This window comes from Nesoenas mayeri (genome assembly GCF_963082525.1).
Source record: "Nesoenas mayeri genome assembly, chromosome: 10".
Lineage (NCBI taxonomy): Eukaryota > Metazoa > Chordata > Aves > Columbiformes > Columbidae > Nesoenas > Nesoenas mayeri.
Window position 1 is genome coordinate 9,724,200 of NC_137560.1, and position 20,422 is coordinate 9,744,621.

The window sequence follows — 20,422 nt, forward strand, 5'->3', positions numbered from 1 at the left end:
ACCTCCTCCGGTCCCCCAGCGCAGGAACCGCTCTCTACAGTCAGTATGGGCAGCAGGTGGGGAGGGAAGGAGGAGGTGAAATGCATTGGGCCCCTCAGTTCCAGCAGGACAGGGAACTGCTGGAGAGAGTCCAGCGCAGCCACCAAGATGCTGAAGGGAGTGGAGCATCTCCCGTGTGAGGAAAGGCTGAGGGAGCTGGGGCTCTGGAGCTGGACAAGAGGACACTGAGTGGGGACTCATTCCTGGGGATCAATATGGAAAGGGGCCGTGTCAGGAGGATGGAGCCAGGCTCTTCTGGGTGACAACCAGTGGCAGGACAAGGGGCAATGGGTGCAAACTGGAACACAGGAGGTTCCTCTTAAATATGAGAAGAAACTTCTTCATGGTGAGGGTGGCAGAGCCTGGCCCAGGCTGCCCAGGGGGGTTGTGGAGTCTCCTTCTGTGCAGACATTCAAACCCGCCTGGACACCTTCCTGTGTAACCTCATCTGGGTGTTCCTGCTCCATGGGGGGATTGCACTGGATGAGCTTTCCAGGGCCCTTCCAATCCCCGACATTCTGGGATTTGGTGACTTGTACTCCACCAATTCCCTTTGGAAGTCCTGCTCCAACACAGGACTTCCCTTGTGAGCTGTTCCAACAGTCTTGGCTGGACCTTCCAAGAAATAAAAATGAATGGCAATCTTCAGGCATGCCCATCACCACAGGATGGCACACCAGGCAACATGCTGGACATGGCAACAGCTCTAGGACAGTTGTGAATAAGCTCTGTAATACAAAGAAAATAATTATAAGACATAAAGGGAGTTGAAATGCAGCTGTGGCTTTAGGTGACCATCCTTTAAAAAAATATTAAAGATATCAAAGCCACTACACCAGTGACAAATAGTCAGGGTTTCTACATTACCACCTATGGTGCTGCTTTCCTAAGAGAATATGAGGTTTCCTGGCTTGTTGCTGCTTTTTAATGCTTTTAGCTCCTTACTCTATTTGTTTGTCCCAGTCACCTCATCCCAACCCCACTGGAGTGCTCCTCCACATTCCCTCACCCTGGATATCCCCCAGCTGGTGCACAACACAGGTAGACACCATTCCCACGTGTATACGTACATTCCTATGTGTATATGTACCTTATATACACATGCACATCTCCAAGGGAATACAGAGAGGCTGGGTTATCCTGGGGAAGAGGAATTCAGAGGAATTAAGTCAATACAAAATGTAGGGGTTACCTTGATTTTCCATGAGCTGGTGGTACTGGGATACTCTTTTCAGTTGGGGTGAGTGGCGTTTTCCAGCCACACACAGCACACCCCCTTGAAACCTCACATTTTGTGAGTAACACGGTATTGTTCCAACATCTTAAGCCACAAGCCATATTCCTGATTTCCTATAATCAGTTACTATGATCCTCAAAATAATGGAAGCCAAGAAATTTAATGTTGTGATGATTAATAAATAATGGGAAGTTATCTCCACTGAGGAAGGATTTCTCTCGATTGGAGACAGATGCACCTTGCAATTAGATTTTTTTTTTTAAGATCTTTTTTTCCTCTTTTCACTACAGTCTGTTCCTGCTCCTCTCGTGTTCCTGACTTGAGCCCTGGCAATCGGCCTACAAGGCAAGTGCTGCGCTGCCTCTCCTTTCACATATGCACATCACGCCAACGACAAGCGAGCAAGCACGCAAAGGCAAAGCTAAGCCAAGGAACGCACATCATTGACGGAGGTCCATCTGTCCAAAGGAAGCTGCTCTAACATTTATCTGTTTTATTATCTAATTAATTATGTACCATCAGTTGTTAACAAGTTTTCACTAAGATGGATGTACCCACTTAGCAAATTAATAAGATCAGATAACGGGTTCCTGCAGTTGGTGGCTGTGAAGGATCCCCGTTCTGTCTGGGAATGACGTGCTGTGGGTGCTCATTTTTGGCACACGTGGGTGCCTGGTACACCCTGTGCAGCAGACACTGGTCTCCCCCCAAGTTCCCCATTTCCCTCCAGTGCTGCTGAAAACCATGTCCCATCGCAGTCCCCTTTCTTTCCCCCTTATGCACAAATCATTTCCAGACTCGAGAGCACGAGCCTGCTCCTCCAGATCCACACCCCCCCCACCGCTCCCTTCCAGGGACCTCATCCCCAGGAGCCCATTGCCCTCCCTGTCCTCCCCCTCGCATCCCAGGACCCCCCAGGACCAAAGCCCCATCTTGCCACCCAGGCTGCAGAACTCTGTACAGCCAGGGCCTCCTTCTGTACATTTTGTCAAATGCTTTGCCCTCGTTTGGAGATCACTAGGAGGACTGTGAAGGCTTGCTACCCTTTGAGACTTTGTGCTACTCACTCAGGCTCTAGTTTGGGTTAATTCCTCACTATTTCCACCCTAACAGAGTGGAACCCTGTGGGTCAGGGTCATTACACACATGTCCATTAAAAGCACCAGCATCCTCATCACCCAGACTGGCCCAATCTACAGACCCAGACAAGCTGCTGCTGGTTGCACCACTAATCCCACAGTGTTCTTGTTTTAGCGCACAGCTCTAGAGTGACCGACCCTTCCTCCATCTAAATTGCCACACTGTTCTCCTAAAGCAAGTTTCTTCAGCAGCTCCTCACGCTGGTTTGCGCAGAGCCCCCAGACTCAGCACAGGGGACTCTCCAGCGGAGGGGCTGTCACAGACTCTTTCTAAACCAAACACGTTGCCCTGGGCACACACGTTCCCTCCCCTCATACCCACGTACTCACCAGCACCACAACGCTTGTCCCCACCTCCACCATCACTGGGTGCAGCACCAAGGGCCAGGGTGCCAGCCAGTGAGTTCCCCACACCTCTCCGGGCTTGCCTGTGTTGGAGATGAGGAAAAGCAGCGTGGACAGGCCTTGTGCTCCCTGTAGCTGTCAGGTGTTGCACAGTGGCCCTTCACCTCCACATCTTGCTGTCTTCAGCTTCCACGTCTCCCGTTTTCCCTCCGTAGGGATGTTTGATGCTGGGCCAGCTCTCTGCCAGCAAGCAGCGCTGGGTGCTGGCCAGTGCAGTTCCACACCACCTCCTGCCAGCCACCGCCATCAGCGTCAGCCTTATCCGCACAGGCCATGCTCAGCCTTGTCACCCATGGTCCCTGCCCTGTGTACACGCGCACACATGTGTTCACTGTGCTTCAGACAAACCACCCCCAGGACACATCCCTGTCCAGGAGCTGCCCAAAACGACTTTTTCTCTGACAAGCACCACTCCTTGAAGGCCACCACACAGCCCCGGTCACCCTGGACCAGGATATCTATGTCCCCACGAGCATCCCCAACACCACTGCCACCAGATCCAGCCCTCCTCATGCTCTGTGGGAAGGAAAGAGGGGGACTCTGCACTGGCTGGGGAGCCCAGATGACACCCAGCATCAGCAAGACCACCTTTAGCCATTAAGCTCCTGCTATTAATTGAACCCAGCTGTCCTTGCTAACAGCCAGGATGAATTCCGCACAGGTCACTCCTGCTCCCGAATTCTTCCCAGGCCTTGGGGCTGTACCCTGCTTCCAGATCACATCCTGACCCACAAGTACATGGCACCAGGAGCATCTGTCCCTGAGCGGGCAGGGAATGTGCTGCAGAGCAGTGACTCAACCTGTCCCAGCCCCACAGACATAGCCACAAGCGCCAGGGACCTCAGCAGCAGAGAGCAAAACACAATGGGAATCTTCCAAAGCACAACATGTTTTTCAAACATGCCATTTTAGGCACGAGACAAGCACTGACAAATTTTCAGTTTTATTAAAAAAAACTCTAGCAGCAAAACCTGTAACAATTCAAAAAAACAACAAAAAAACCCAGACCAAACCCTCAAGAGAACAGGACACAGACAGAGATGGAGATGGAGAGAGACAGGCTTGGGGTTTTCTCTACCATTCACTCCAGTTCCTTATAGCGGGCGAACATGACTCTCCTGACAGCGTCGCGGTAGGTCTCGTTGGACTGCCGCTTGCTGGGCTTCCCGGGGGCACCCAGGCCAGGGCCCTTCTTCCGATTTTCTGCCTGAAAACAAGACACAGCCTGTGTTAGCGATCAATGCTCTCTGCTGACTGCCCATGAAGGAAAAGCTTTCCCCAGGCTGACAGCTGACTGCTCCCGCGTGGATCCAGGATGAACAGCAAGTGCACCGTGTTCCTCCAAAAGCTGTTTGGGAGAAACTCTTGGCCCTTTGCAGGCAACAAAACCGCAGTCAGCAAATGCCTGTCGAGAACCAAACCATGGCGATCAGCACGAGCAGACGGTGGGGTATGAGCAGGCAGCCAAAACAGGCAGCGCCAGCAGATGCCAGGCAGCGTGTGCGAGTGAGGATTGAAACAGTAAAGGAAAGTGCCAGCGAGAGAGCCGGGCTCCTGGGGAGCTGTTTGCCGTTTGCCTGCGTTTGCACAAGCTCAGCTGTTCTCTCCTCTAACAGAGCTCCCATGGGCTGCAGTAGCTCACTTTGAATTTCAACCAGTTTTTAACGACTGGCTTTTGCAGCCAGTGTCTGAATTATTCAGTAATACCTGCCTAGAGTTAGCCCAGGAGAGCTAGCCCAAGGCTGGAAGTTTCTCTTGCTTTTAAGTCTGACTTATCTGAATACCAGAGATGTGATCAATTAGGCTGAGAGATCAAAGCCCTGTGGGGCCGAAGTGGGCACATGGCTTTGTCCGGCATGACTTGGAAGTGAGAAGAAAGCGTATCTCTGGGGCCCTTCCGGGAGGCTTGCATAGGATTGTACGATGGCTGTGCTTTGCAATCAGCTCCTGCAGCTGGTCCAGGGAGCCCTGATCAGAGGTCAGAGCCCCCAGAGCACATTGCTGCAGTGGGTGCTTCGGCAAAGCCCGTCCTGTGGCCACAGGAAACTTTCCCTGAGGACTGAGGAGCAGCTGGGGCCGGTGCCTGCTGTCTGCACTGAAGAGGAAATCTTGCCTCGTGTGTGTGTGGGCTCAAGCAAACACACGTCACGAAGCTTCAAATATTTGCCTTTAATGATAAACTCGACTGCAAGCTGAATGTCGCAATGTGAGCTGCGCTGCGAGCTGCCTGCCGCTTGGCGAAGCACTGACACCATGGCAGTGAGCCAGCCAGACGATAAAGCCACCACAAGTGATGGTAGCCACAAGGGCACGGTGCTGCTCACGTGCCCCTGGGCAAGTTATGCCAGTCCCTGGCCTGTGCCGCTTGTCAGATAGACCCTCTCCAGCAAATTAAGGTCCACTGAGACCAGCCTGTCCCAAGAAGGCAGGATCTACCCAGCCCTGCCTGTCCCTGAAGCCCTTTGCTGCCAGGGACTCTGCTCCTCATCAGACCATGCACCCCAGTGCTCCCTTCTGCAGTCCAGAACAGCAGCAAGAGCCTCACAAGCAGAGCAGACAAACGATATCACATACCTGTGGCTCTGGCCACGCTTGCACCTCCCAGGAGAAGGTTCACCTTCTCCCCAGCTTACACGGCTGCAGAGCACTCAACTGGTGACCTGCTCCAACCCCAGCCTGGCTTTGGGCAGGTATTGATCAGGCACTCACACCCTCCCTGTTCACTGTTACTCTATTCTCAGCTGCTCCAGATCCATATAAATTCTAACCTTTTCTCACTGCCAACACGCTTGCAGTCCCTCCCAGCCTACAAAGTTAATCAGCACACACGTATTATTCCATCTTGTGGTGCAGAGACTTGAAGCCCGACTTTTGTGCCGGCCAGGAATTTGGTCCAGCTGTCCTGGGAGACATCACTGGCCACAGGACAGGGATGTGTCTGGAAAGCAAGGGAAGACTCACCTCCATCGGGGATGTTGTGCCCTGCTGGTTGTGGCCGAAGCCCTTCTTCCACCCCGTGGACTGAAACATGCGGTTCCCTTTGTTGTTACTATCCATCCTGGGGTCATAGTCACTGCAAAAGAGGCAGAATCAATTGTCCAGCTTTGCAGGGCTTCAAACACATGCCAGGGATTTCCAGCTCTGCTAACTGCACCTTCACCGATATTCCAGCCTCTCCTGAAGGGCACCCAAGTTGCTTGCAAGAAGCACACTGCCCAAGGGATCCAACTTGGTGGATTCTGGGTGCAGGACTCAGACAGCTTTGACTGTAAAACTTCTTGTCCCACACAAAAAACACACCAGTGCACAGGAAATGAGATCAGGCTCCAAACTATTTATGATACAAGCAAACCAGGAGCATTCTGTGCTTGCATTTCTTAATCTGAATTTTAGCAATATCAAGAAAGTGAAGTCTAATGCCTGCTGCTCTGTTAGGTCTTTCTTTTCTCCCAGTGCTGTGGTCATTGAGCTCTACAGTTTTTGATTCAGACATGCTTTTTCCCACCTGGTCATTACTCATCCAAAACCACTAACCAAGCTCCACCATTAAAAAACTGCTCAACACAAAAATAGCTTCCTTCAGGCAAGTTCTCCTTTCTGGCTGCTGACGACACTGCAGACAAACTGCTTTAGTTTATCCACAGCTATTCCAGGAAAACAGAGGGAAGAGAAAACGCAGATTTTTCAACTGCAAGACACGGAGTAAAGGTCCCCGTCTGAGGTGCTGTACCAGAAGGCACACACCAGTTTTGTCCCCAACACACGCCTAGCAGCTCCTCAGCCCGCTGCAACATGTGAGCTCACGGCAGGCAGGCCTTCTGAGAGCTCCGCACAGCACGCACTTTCTTCCTCCACCTACTCCGAATGAGATGGAAACAGCTCCCAGCATTCCTCTGAGTCAGTGGAACAGATGCAACACAGCTTTGCTCTTTCTGTCAATGGTTGGGTGCCAGGACAGGGGGACAGCAAGTGCCTTAATGAGGAGGTAGCTTCAACAAGCTGCATTTTGCACCCTATGCCTGGCCAGACACACTCAAATCCCCATCTCACCCATCCAGCTTGTCTCTGCTGTCCCCTAAACCCTCATTTCCACCCCTGCACTACACAGCCCTGGTGCTCCCCTGCTCTCTCTGAGAAGTCCTGCAGCACAAGAGGCTGCTCTCCCCACAGGAATCCCAGCCTGTATGGCCGTTCCTCTTGCAGATCCACCCCATGGGCTGATCCCTGGCCTTGGCATGCCAGTGGCACACACACCATCCTGGGACCAGCAGCCCCAAAGAGCCTGAACGAGGAGCAGCCATTACCTTTCTGAATCCCGGTCGTATCTGAGTCGTTTCCTCTCTGGTGAATCCATCTGCTGGAATTTCTCTCTCCGGTCATTTCCTTTGTCTTTATATCTCCCCTTCATAACAGAAATAACAAAGTAAATACAGGAGCTATGAAGGATTCAGCCCTCCACAGGAAACTGCTCTGTAGCCAGGTCTCATCTCATCCTCAGCTGGCTGCAAATATGTCCTGGGGACCCACAAACCCTGGATGTTTCCAGGATGCACAATCCATTCACGCTGTCCTGATGGCATCTGTTGGGCTGACCCAGACCTGTGGTTGCAGCCTTCCAGCTACGGCACTGGAAACAGCTCTGCTGCCTTCCCAACAATGGGCAGTTACAGCTTTCCCAGTCCTGACCAGGCAGCAGCAGCCCAGGTCCATACACGGCTTCAATTTTAGATGGAAATCTGGGTCCCAACTCAGCCTAGAGCCCAGCGTTGACTTGCAGGACAACAGAATCACACTCAGACCCCACCGGGAGAAGAGAGGCCTGCTCCTGGAAGTCACAGTTCTATCTGCAGGTCCAAATGCAGACAGTGTCCACAGTTCAGTCTAAGACTCTCTGGGAGGAGTTTGATGCCCTGGCTGCAGACACAAGTGCTGAAGTGGAGGTTCTGCCTGGGACCACCACCCCCCTATATAGGACCACAACCAGAAGTCCGTCCATCACTGCAGACCCACCTCACGCTCTCTCTTCTCCAAATATGCCAGTTCCTGCTCAGATCGTTTGATCTTCATATGTATCTCCAGGTTTTGCTGGAAGGAAGAAAACAGAAGCCAGTGTCAGCAGAGGACACAAGCTGTCAGGGTCATCTGCTCTGCCCCTACATTGGGCAGGTAAAGCAGCATTCCCTTGCACCTGCACTATACTCACTGCAGCAGCTTCTCTTGCAGCCCAGACTACCTGCTCCCCTCCAAGTGCAGGAGCACTTCCTCTCCAAAGTAAGGAAGACAACCGGTTCTATTTTATGCAGTTTGGCCCTCTAAGAAGAGCTCGAAGGCAGCACAGAACATGGGGAGGCAAGTGCTAAGTTCCTACTGCTATCACACTCCTGTGTGCCAGCACCCGCTCTTCCCAAGCCTGAGCTATCTCCCTATGGCTTAAAAAGTCACACCTTGATGTTACAGCACTCCCATGAGAGGAACCAGCAGCTCACACAATGCTTTGAACAGCGCTTTGATTGGAACCTGCTACTGTGTCAAACCCAGCTCTTCCCACCCAGCCATCGCATTTTTCCCTGCACATTATAAAGCTGTTGAGCCAATGGCAGCTTGCAGCACACACGCAGCCCCCCAGCAACCAGCTCCCCCGTACCTTGTGCAGGTTGGAGAGCTGCTGGTGCTTGATGAGCACCTCTTTGTTGGGAAACTGCCTCCTGCACAGCAAGCAGGCCAGTTTGTTCCAGTCGGTCAGCTTGTCGTCGTTGGCCTTGGCCTTCCTTGCCGGCTCCTTGCGTTGTGCTGGTGGGTGCGGAGGTGGCAGCCACTGCGCCTGTGACTGCTCCTCCTCTTCCTCCTCTTCTTCATTATCGCTGTCTCCTCCATATTCTCCTAGAAGTCCTATCAGAGGGTTCACCACCTTGGGCTGAGGAAAGAGGCAGAAGAGTGTGATAATTAGTAGCATCACGCCTGCTCAGCCACGCGGGGCTCTGCTTCCCCACCCAGTTTCCCCACAAATTCTCTGTTCCAGCCCAGGAGCCAGAAAGCACCACCCCAGCAGCATGGGTAGGGAATGGGAAGAAGCTGGTTGGCCAGCGTTTAAACACCACACGGCAGAACCCTTCTGTTCTCTTGACAGGCTGTGCTTTGGTGCCAGGCTTTCCCAAACGGCCACACAAGAAGCTGACCACAGCAGCAGCTCTTTGGCAGGGACCTGCTGTCAGTCACTTCCTCCAGCAATGGAGATCAGGGAGGTCTGGCCTTTCTTAGTCCTCAAGACTTCTTGAAGTGGAAAATTTTTCTGCCTAAGGACTGCTCAAGTGAGGAGGCCCATGCTAGAAGCCCGCAAACAAGCTCAGAGTTATAAAACACACGGCCTTCACCATTCCATCTCCAGTGCTCCCTTCTCTGGCACGAAAATCCAGCACCTCTGCCACCCAAGGTCACAGCCAGGCTCTGGTGAGCCTCCCTAGTCTTCTACCCAGGCTCGAACAAGTCAAAAGTCCATCCTATGGAGCCACTTACCGGAGCTGCGCTCTCGTCCTTTTTCACAGAGGGAGGTAATGGTTTCTTAAAGACATCTTCTGCAGAGAACTTCTCCTCTCCAGTCTCATTCTGAAACAGTCAAGATCAGGCATTACGACTCCCACAGCACGGACTCTGTGCACCTAACAGCTAAGCACCCATTTAAACAGGCCTTCTAGGAAACCAGTTGGCAGAAATGGTGGTTTTGGTGGGAGACATTCCCCTCCTGGGGGATTCACAGCTCTCCTGGAGCTATGCCCTTGCTTTCAGCAGCTCACCGTGCTGTCCCAGCCTGTTCCCCTGTCACTCTGCCAGACAGTGATGTTGACAGCAGCCCAGCTGTGCCTCAGACCAGGGAGGGAGCTGAGGCAGGGCCAGGTCACATTGGACACCTCTGTGTGTACACAAAGGACATGGAGACCATGCACAAAGCCACCTGCACAGCCAGCATGGGAGCAGAGAAACCCGGAAGAGTTAGTCCTGCTTGGATGTGAGAGGTGAGACAAAGCACAAGTACTAGAGAGGTGGGGAAGGGAAAGGACAACACCAGTGTTCTCTGCTGTGTCTGTGGCACAACGCATGGGCAGGCTCGACCAGCGTGGTGGTGTTCTGAGGATCTTCTTTATACTGGACAGAGACACCAGAGACTGCAGTCACCCAGCACTGCAACAGGATGAGCCTGTGATGCTCACTCATACACTCAGCAGCACAACAAGCAGGGTAGGGTGAAGCTTCACATCTACACGCTTTACAGAAAACTTGTCTGAAGCTCTGGACATGCTCTGGTTTAGCAGTTCATCAGCTACTCAGACTTGACTGGGGAAGACAAGTGCTATGCAACATCTTACCAGGCCTGCACTCTCATCCTTTTTCAAAGAGGGAGGCAATGGCTTTTTGAAGACATCTTCTGTAAAGAACCTCTCCTCTCCAGGCTCATTCTGAAAAACCCAAGACCAAGTGTTAGGCCAGCAGCAGCACAAGGGTCATAGAGTGCACACAGTAGCCAGAAAGCCGCGTCTGAGCATCCACAGAAACCAGGCAGCCTGGAACAGTGATGGGAGGATTCCTACTGGAGATGCTTTCACATTCCTCAGACAAGATCATGTCTGTCCTAGGTCAGTGCCTGTGAGAGCAGGCATCCTCCACAACAGGTAAGACTCCTCAGCTGGCTTGGTACCAACTTCAGGGATAATTGCACCCCTTGGGTGCCAACTGCCCAGGGCTGGTCCTGCTACAGAACACATCCAGACTAAAAGGCAAAGGGGAAATGACGTTTCTGCATTCATGGCTCAATCACTTCTGCCAACTCTCCTGACTCTCCCTGGGCCCAGTCAGTGCCACAGCACTGTTGTGGAAGATCCTACTCCAAGTCCTCGTGCTCAAACACCGCTTTGGGCAGATACTCCACCCCAGCAGGTCCCCACACAGTGTTTGCTCGTGGGGTAAACACTGAAGGGCACTGCCCCAGGACTGGGGCTGGACTCCGGGAGGGATTGTACAGGATGTCTGTCACAGACTCCTATCTGTGTTCTATCTCGGTTCACCTCTGCAGCCTGCCTGCACAGTCTGCCTCATCTTCCTGCCTGTCTGTGGTGTTTGGAGTGGGCAGGAATTGCGGTTAGAGGAAAGCTTGATCTCTGTTATTATCTGACTTGCTATGTTTAAACATCTCTGCTATTTTTCCATTGGCTCTGCTACAATAGTCGAGTACTTTCAGTAGTGTGAGTGAAATGTGTGTGTCAGTTACCTGGATGTTTCTGAATTCTTTACCATGAAGAAGGTATAAGAAGCCCTGACTCAATGTCACAACAAAAAAATTTCAGGAACTTACCCCGACCTGGCCAGACAACCACCACGTTCCTGGTCTGCTACCTCAGTATTTAATGCTTTTTGCTCACTGTCCCTCCCTCTTTGAATCCTCCATAAATTATTCTCTAATTTCTAACCTATCTTACGCCAGCCTCCTGGCCTCAGATCTCCGATCATTCTGATGCCTGCAGGGATTTACCTTAGCAGAAGTACTTCTCCCTTTCTCCTTTTTGTCCCTATTGTCCCTGCTGTGCGGCTCCTTCCTTTCATTTGTCCGTTCTTGGCTTCCATGCTGCCGCCTCTTGCCCTCTGTAGGTGATGAACAGGCTTCTCGGTCTATCGTGACTTCTCTCTGAAAGAGGCATTTGGAACAGACTTAGCCAAATCCCCACAATCTCCTTACTGGGCTTATTGTCCTTGTTGGGCTGGGGAGACCAGCACAGCAAGATGGAACTGCAGAGCCTCAGAAAGCTGAGGGTAAAGGCTTCAGAAATTTGTTGGGGCAGAAGAAAGTTGACCACAGTGAGGTCATTAGAGTATTGCCCTGCTTGCCCAGGACACAGACATGTCCAGTATAATGAAAACAAGATGATAGTTCCAAAGAACCTCTGCTGATAGTTCTTTTTTGGCATATTTGTAACTACTGCTGGCTGGGGTCAGGGAGCAAAGAAACTACAGATGAAAACACAGCTCTGCTGTCCATCTTTTAATATAGAGAGTCGCATATCACATGTCTTCAGTAAAATCTAGCCAGGATGCTCTGCCCATAAGTCTACTCAATGAACAGGGGACCAAAAACCCTCCAAAGGCAGCACTTCAGAGGCCATATAAGCAGCTATAGGAACTGGTTCAACACACAGCTAATGGGTTTGTAGCCTCTCATTAAACGGATATTTTGGGACATGCATCCCTTCTATACAGGACTGAGTGAGAGAAACAAAGCTGCCTCCATATGTCCTATGCTTCCTGTCTTCAGGACCTAGCTGTGAAATCTCTCCAGAAAGGGCAGTTTGTAAAAATGTTCTATGTGTAAAGCTTTCTTCCCACACACTCACCTGAGTCCTGGGGTCGTAGTATGTGTCAGCTATGGGGTCGTAGTAATTCCCAGTTTCAGGATCATAAATGTATGTGGACATATCTGATGGAGCTGAACAGAGAGACAAGAGTTAACACTAGAATATTCCAAAGGCAGAACTTGTCTTTTATGACAAAAGTGGGAGCAAACATTACACTGGTAAAAGGATAAAGATTGGGAAAGAAGGATTTTTCTCTCCTGGCAAAAAACGTATGAGTATCCCAACATCACTCCATCTGCATCTTCTCTTTTTTAAGGAGTAGACAGACAGGTTTTCACAATTCTTCTGTTTTAGGACTCTGGCAAAACTTTCACATCAAAGCACACTTACAGAGGCTGTGCTGAAATCACCAGACCACAACATTTGACCAGACAAAGCTAAAAAATTCAGCAATTTTCCTATGAATAAGGTAATGAGTATCAGGCTATGTGTCCACCCACCCTTGTGAACGAGATCTGTGCTCTTTCAAGCGTTCTTCTGTTTAAAGTGATGACGTTCCCCACATCCCTGCTGCCCTGTGGGTGCATGAAAGTTCCCCACAAGAAAGTGGAGCAAACTGTTTCAACAGGAAAAGCCAAAGGCCTTAGGGGTAGCCCCATAATGTGAGGAATGCTTCTCATTTCCAAAGCATGATGAGACAGAGCTCAGCGATACTACATATAAGTTTGTAAAACAATCAGGAATGTTCTCCCAGCTACTGGCACTGCTGCATATTTTCTTCCGTCTCATCTAGGAATTGCTGGGCTGATCTTATCCCATCAGTTTACCACAACAAGGAAAAGCATGTAGAAAGTTTCCTTTATCTGTATGTAGTTTTGCACAGTAAGAGTAGAGAGAAACACATCATCAGATAGGAAAATGTGACTAAACAAAGTTGGCAAGGGAACTCAGAAGTGGGTGTAGCAAACAAACCTACTCTTGGCCTTTAAAAATATTTTTGGGCTGATTTCTACATGTCAGTGCCCTTTTAAGGAAGAAAAGTCTCCACAGTAGGAGTGAGGCAGAGCTTAACTTACACTGTGCTCTGGTGCGTCTCTGCGATTCGCCGCCCCTCCTGTCTCTCATGCCCCTTCTGCCCTGGAGTAAGCAAATAACACAAACAGATCAGAGACTCTTTGACAAACATCATATTGCTTTTCCTCCCTCTCACAGCCCAAAATTCAGGAAATCAGCTCATGTAGCTACCCTAAATAGGGCACAGGCAGACAGCTTTTCATCTACAGAGCAATGGACAGTGTTGCGAAGCACAAGCCCTCTGTAGCTGCCATGAATCTTTAAATGAGGTGCTCATGGCAATCTATATTGAAGCCTCCAGCCCATTCAGTAGGCAAGAGCCCTGTAGTCTAGTAACAAGCACTAGAGAAGAGACATTCACTCCAGCAACAGAGATCAGTCATCAATTAAGTCACTCTATAAAGCGTGGCAGAGAGTAATCCAGCCTAGAACTGCCTCATGCAGCATCTGCATGCTGCCTTGCACTTCTGTGCACATTATAAACAGTGTCAGGGGCCCAGCAGCAATGAAGAGCACACTTGAGCAATATCAGCCCATCTTAAACACCTTGAACTTTCAGCAGCCCAAAAGAAAAAAGCTAAACAAAGTCAGGGCTATTATCCCCGGTGCTCCCTCCCATTCCAGCGACCTGCAGGGAAGCTGTGCAGACCTACCGGACCATAGTAGGAATTGTCTCCACGGTCCCCATAGTCATTCCTGTTGAGATAAATGTTATAGGTTAATGTCAATTTGGCTTCACATTAACCTCAGTGTACTCAAAATGATCAGCAGCACCAGTAAAGGCAGAAAGATCATCTTTGTTGGCCATGTGATGAATTGTGGCCATCCCAAGAGACAGAGAGACTCTGCAGATAACTGTCACCACAAGAGTTATGACCAGTCTCTGTGCTGTGCCCATAAAGATGAATCTCTCCAATTGCTCTTTAAAGAGTTGAACCAATTATTTCCTTCACAACGGGATTTGATGGCTGGACAACAACAAGAGCCCATGCAATGTGATTAATCCCATACTGCTCAGTCATTGAAGCTTCTCCTAGCTCTGATGCCTTCACCTCTCCAACACACTTTTAGGTTGCAGGAACATCTGTGTTAATTCATGTGACAACCTTTAAGAACCTGATCTGACAACACAGCTCTAGGCTCGCAGCACATCAAAGGACAACCCTGCTGCCTCATCTGCCTTTACCTTCTCCCTGTAGCAAGATTCACTTCCAATGTACGTCCATCAATGCAGATAGGGGGATCCAGATTCTGCAGGATCTTAAGCAACCTCATTGCCTCCTGTAAAAGGAAAGGAGAATTTCACATCCATGAGAAGAAAACATAAGCCTGTTTCCCAGATCCAGTCTGCCTGAAAGGAAGGCTTTGTGCTTACATGCTGATCAAAACAGGACAGGAAACACAACACTTTTGACTAAATATTAGTGAAAGGTATTTAGGATGGGACAAAAAAAAGATAAACCTGTTCTTAAGTTCTCTGCTTGCCCTATGACCATTTTCAGCAGCCAGCTAGACTACATTCTCTCAGGGCTGCTAGACCATGCAGCATCATGGCCGCTGTTGCCCCAAAGAGTTTTGGTGACTACGCTCTGGACCAATGCCAAAGCACAGCTATGGAGTCTGGGAGTCACCCAGAACCAGAAAATGTGAACCCTCCAACATGGGACTGTCGGTTCATTAAGATGCTTGCCTTCTAGAGACAGAAATCATTGAGTTCAAGCTCCCTGCAAACAAAATAACTGTGTAAGAGGTGCTGACATTTAGGAGGATCTACAAAGATGTGTATTGAGGCAGGAAACTCAATCAGCACCACAGCTTGTGACCAGAGACAAACTTTGGCTCCTAAAGCCAGAGAGCAAGAGCTGTATCAGATATTCCCTGAATCTAGCCAGACAAGCAGAAGAGACAACTTACTCTCAGGCAGCTGCCTCACAAGTACAGCTGTTTCTTATATTTCTGTGGTTTCTCTGCTTCTACAGACAACAGATGCTAACAGGGAGAGCATGTGAAAGCAGCAAACTACTTACAGCATGTGATTCCAGCTCAACAAAGCCGTAGGTCTGCCCCATCCGGCCAGCCTTGTTCTTCATGATGCGCACGTTGGATGTGGACAGACGCACATATGGGGCCAGGAGCCCCACAATCACTTCTGGTGGGGTGAACCGTGTAATGCGCTTCAGTATAATTGCTGTAAAGAACAATAAGGGAGGTGGACAGCAAAGAAAAAGTAGGAAAAAGAAAAAAAAAAAAAAGAAAATTCAGATCTAAGTTTATTGTGACAGCACAGGTCTAAACTAAACTCACCGACAGCAACAACACCACGTTTTTTCTCTTCACTCTCAAGATGCTCAGAATTCCCCCTCCAATTGATAACCTTCCCTTCCCAGAAAACAGAGCAGAAAGGAGGCCCCCTGAGGAGCTCAGCCCAGGTAACTCCTAGCCAAAGAGACTTTTGCTGCTGTGCTAAGTTAAATGCACCCCCCTGAAGCCAGTTTGCCCTGAATTAATGTTCCTAAAGGAAATTTGCCAGCACCTTTGGAGATGGACATCCCACCATTGCTTGATGCCCTGGATTTGCACAACATGGAAAGAGCCTCCAGAGGTTTTAGTGAAATGCCGCCCATTCTGCTGATGGCTTCATGGAGTGCAAGCAAGAAGAATAAAAAATTGGGCCCTGTGTTACTCACTTCTGCTTCCGCCACCATCCTGTGGCGTGGCTTCCTCTGGTTGTCTCTGAGAAGGCATCTCCTGGTGCTGGTCCATGTCACTTCTCCTCTCCTGTGAGGGCCTCTGCTCCCTCCCTTCATCTCTCTTCCTGGGCTCCTGTTCCTGAGGCTGACACTCCTGCTGCGGTGCAGGAATCGCAGGCTGGAGAGGCTGCTTTGGAGATCCTGGTTGTCCCGATAACTCTTGCTCGGGTTTTTCAAGCTTTGTCTCTGCTGTTAGAAAAGAAAAATTGACTGGTTACACATACAGGGTTTCACCTCATATTTTTCTTCTATTTTCTGGCCACTGCAGCAGAGGCCCTTATAAAAGGCTAACCTGCTCTGCCTTTCACATATCCCGTGTCTGAATACTCTGCAGACACAAGGTGGGTAAAGGACATGTGAGAAACTGCTGATCCTTCCATTACCTTGTTTCACCTTGGGCTCCTTTACCTTACCTCTCCTGTAGGAGACAAGAGGCTTTTTGGCCTCCCTTTAGGACTGGCTCTTAGCCTGGCACACATGAATGAGGGATGGGTTCAGATGTGTTCCTCCCATGACCAGGACAACCCACACGGCAGCAATATCCTCACTATGCCAGATATATTTGTGAACAGCCATAGCTGAACAACATCAACCAGTAACTGTTGCCCTGTCTCTATGGGAGAGGAAAACTGGGTTCAGATGCCTGTGACCACTGAGTGAAATGCATCATCACACAATTGCTGATTTTATCAGGTGCCTCCTTACTGCAGATGAGGCAGATATTATGGGGAAACACCCTGCTCCCCAGCCTTTCTATGCAATACAGAAAAGACAAATCCCATCGAGTTTCTGTGCTTGAAGGCCTCTAAAGCATCTGGCTTCACTTCAGGAGATCTCTACCTGAGCTAAAGCTGTTGGACGGGAAGCCAAAGCTACAAAGTCAGACACCACCAGACCTGCACCTGCTGCTGAAGCCTCTTCCCACAAAGAGAAAGAAATGAGAGCGCAAGACTCGCCACAGTGAAGCTTCACTCTTTAATGTCCCCCAGAGCACCTCCCTGCTCTTGTTCTCTTTGGGGAGTGGGCAGCATGGCAGAACATATGACGATTTTGCACGTAAATGTTGAGAAAGCTGCACAATGATTTGCTTGTCTGTCAGCACAGCTCATGTTGGACAGGCCTGTACTGATTTGTCTGCAGTTTGCAGCATGCAGAGTTTTGGCTACACTTCATGAGCAAAACCTCATGTAGCATTTGCATATGAAGCCAGTCTGCACGTGCAGCTGTGAAAACTGCTCATGCAAATCACACAGACATGAGGATGACCCTGGGGATGGGGAGAGCAATTCTCTTACTGAATTCTTGCTCAGCTGATGTGTCCTCTTCCTCGGAAGCACCTCTGGACTCTGGGCCTGTTCTGCTCCCTGTAAGAGAGGCTCATTAAAACCCATTTCAAGACCATCAGTCAAAAAGCACGTAAGAACTCACACAAAGCTGCAGTAATGTCTGTATATGCATAGAGAGTTGTTTTGTTTCACCCAGCAATTAAAGGACAGTCATAGAGAGGTTACCTTATTATACATGTTCTCACAATCAACAAAACCAGTTGGTAAGCAGCACGCACTACAATCTGTTTTCACAGCATCTTAAAGGCTCTGTTTAATTTGCTCCTTGGCAGCTTTATTACAATTCATAGTTGTGTTGGGCCAGCTAGGTGAATTTTGCCTTCATAAGGCTGATGGAGGAGCCACAGCACAAGGAAAGCACAACCACGGGGACAGTGTTTCAGTAAATTCAGAGTTCTGCAGCAGTAGTTATTTTAATGCCCTTCTGCCTGGGGTATGTGGGTAAGAAATGCAAAACATTGAAGTCTGCTCAAAGATACAGAGTGCCTGGAACACCTGCTCATCCCAAAGAAATCAGTTATCAAGGGAACATGTTTTGGCTCTCACACCCTCCCACTCAAAAAAAGCAAAGGTGTTGGTGGGGTGAGGAGAAGCTCCTGCAGATGCAGAACTCCTCTCCATGCACTTCTCACAGTTAGTAAGGCAAGTTCAGCGATGCACGTCCTGGATTCACCTCTAATCCAAGAGCCTCCAAAGAGTAACGCTAAAAACACACAGCTGCAGCTCCCAAGCAAGGTGGGTTGAGGAGAAGCCATCTCACTGACGGCCGGCAGCACTAGCTCACAGTCCTAGAGGATCCACAGCCTGGAACTCTGTGGTTGAAGGGCAATGCCAAAGCAATAGGAAGGGAAGGCCTTGTGCAGAGAGACACCGCTCCACCAAGCCTCACCAGAAGAGAGAACCTGTTAGCAACACATCTGCATGCAACATCTTTACTGTGGACAGAGAAAAGGCTCTAAATGAAGCAAAATCAATAATTCTCCTTCACAGTGCTCAGCTGGTCCACCAAGAGATCTGTCACACTTAAGCCAGAAGAGAAACTTACTTGTCAGGGCAGATCAAACTTTTAACTGACCAAATGCAGGGGGAGCTGATATACTCACCATCTCTTGGGAGCTTGCAGTAGGAACAGGAGGATCTGTAGCCCACAGTACACACCTTACACTGCAATGGAATACGGAACAGCATGAGGATGGTATGTTTTAAAGGCACCCACTCCAGAAAGGCAGGCTCTGCAGCGCTTTCAGAAAGTAACAGCTGCAGAAAAGCTGCAGTGAGAGCCTGAGGGACAGGATGGGTCATGGCAGCAGGAGCCTTTGCTGGAACGGAAGGGAAATCCTCCCATGGTTCACCACTGGAATTGCACAGGATTTTCACACAACTCCTGAGCAGAGATTTGTTTACACCATGGAGGTAACTTCACTAATCCTTGAGACAGGACCCTCCCACGTGACGCTGGACCAAAAGGCTCCATGCCAGGCACCATCCTGCTAGCCACCCTCTTATTTCAAAGGATCCAAAGTTACCTTTGTATTCCCTAATCTCAACTCACTCCTAAAGCAGTGACAAAGTCCTTACCCGAGCTAAACTGTAATTTGCTGAGTCAGTGAAGAGGTGTGTGCTAGCCAAGAGGCAGAACTGCACAGGCTCACATGGTTTTCCCACCCAGAGCCACTGTGGAAAGAGCCAAGCGCCCCATCTTCACAGCTCTCCAAACACAGCGTTGCTAACCTCGTCTTCAAGCTCTCTGTAAATGCATTGCTTCTCTTTCATACAATATTTTTTTTTCTCTAACTAAACCCCTGCAAATGCCCTGGGGCATGAGAAAGCTCTTCCAGGCCACACAGATGCCCAGCAACAGCAGGGACATACACTCCAGCTACTTCCCACTGCACTGAGCACCACCTGAAACTGCTGTCTCCACTTCATCTCTGGAGTGTTGCGAGCACAGACGAGGTGCTGAGCAATGGCTCTGCTGGCAACAGGCATGCATCCAGTTAGCCTGGATGAAGGTCTTTGTAGCCCAGTGGGATCCAGCGGCCAAGGCAGGAGTCCAACCAGAACCGATCCCTTCCCTACAACCAGCGCTTTGCTCTCACTGCTCCCCAGCCCACTGCAGCCCAAAGCACCTGTTCTGGGAGAGCTGTGGGAAGGGCATGGGCACAAACCCAACCCTCGGGCAACTGTGTCTTCCCAGAAATGGGCCAGTTCCAGTCTGTACCAACTGCTGCCTGGACTGGGACTCGTTTCCATGCTTCCTTCCCTGATGCACTTACTGCACTCAAATCTAGATCGCAGGTTCTTGCGTGAGAAGAGGAGTAGTTTGCACTGTTACACTGATGAAAGCTCTGGTTACCTGGGCAGTGAAGGCAAATGAAAACCTGTTCCATTCCGGTTGGCAGGATCACTGTCTCCTTTTGGTTTTTAAGGAAAAAGGATCCGCACACTATTTTCCCCACGTTAAAAGGGAACAATTGCATAGGGATGGAATTGTGCTTAAAACACTGGTTACCTGTACTAAAGCAACACACACTCAAAGGTGGTACCAAAAGCAAGGTAGGGAAAACCACCAAAGTTTAGAAGAGGCAAGAGCTTCAGGGCAGGTATTAGTGTCAGTGATCTTCACCCACTGAACAAATATCTAATGCTCCTCTCTGCTACCACTGCCACTGCCAGCAGGGAGGCACAGCACAGCTCTCTGATCGCATACTTACACGTTTGCAGCGCCAGAACTCTGGGCATGGTGTGTATTCAAGGGTCACTTCTTTGCCACCGATCGAAAGAGTTCCCTGTTGAGACAAGGGGGTAAATGACGAACGTGCCCAGCACACGCAGACTGCTCAGAGGCAAAGAAAGGGGTTAAAGCTCTGGTTCCTAAAGGTTCTACAAGCGAAACAGGGTGAAAGGAGGGAAAGTCTCCCGGTACAATTCACTGGAGCTTTGTTGTGGAAGTGGAAAGGAAGCTGCCTGTGCCCTGGTCTAGCACGGGGCTACAAAGCTGCGTGTCAGCTCCAGAGGAACTAGGCAGAAAGGCTTTGTCACCTCCCAGGATGAGCAGAGTAACCAGAGCATGAGAGGGAAGTTGCTTTAACCT

At 49.9% G+C, this 20,422-nt stretch overlaps 1 protein-coding gene across 2 annotated transcripts in view; it reads right to left on the minus strand.

The window, feature by feature from the left end:
- Positions 1–3,744: 3,744 nt before the first annotated feature.
- RBM6 (RNA binding motif protein 6) overlaps positions 3,745–20,422 on the minus strand; it is a 56,018-nt gene continuing 39,340 nt past the window's right edge. Inside the window, exons 7-23 of one of the 2 annotated variants that reach the window (XM_080350362.1) lie at positions 20,043–20,117; positions 18,432–18,492; positions 17,278–17,346; positions 15,920–16,171; positions 15,260–15,420; positions 14,419–14,513; positions 13,886–13,928; positions 13,235–13,295; positions 12,198–12,289; positions 11,342–11,494; positions 10,182–10,271; positions 9,334–9,423; positions 8,465–8,734; positions 7,831–7,905; positions 7,125–7,222; positions 5,782–5,893; positions 3,745–4,027 (exon numbers count right to left, since the gene is read on the minus strand). In XM_080350362.1, coding sequence (XP_080206488.1) covers positions 3,902–4,027; positions 5,782–5,893; positions 7,125–7,222; positions 7,831–7,905; positions 8,465–8,734; positions 9,334–9,423; positions 10,182–10,271; positions 11,342–11,494; positions 12,198–12,289; positions 13,235–13,295; positions 13,886–13,928; positions 14,419–14,513; positions 15,260–15,420; positions 15,920–16,171; positions 17,278–17,346; positions 18,432–18,492; positions 20,043–20,117 — 1,923 coding nt within the window. In that variant the 3' untranslated portion in view covers positions 3,745–3,901. The remainder of the gene's footprint in view (positions 4,028–5,781; positions 5,894–7,124; positions 7,223–7,830; positions 7,906–8,464; positions 8,735–9,333; positions 9,424–10,181; positions 10,272–11,341; positions 11,495–12,197; positions 12,290–13,234; positions 13,296–13,885; positions 13,929–14,418; positions 14,514–15,259; positions 15,421–15,919; positions 16,172–17,277; positions 17,347–18,431; positions 18,493–20,042; positions 20,118–20,422) is intronic. The other variant, XM_080350363.1, reaches the window with a different exon arrangement.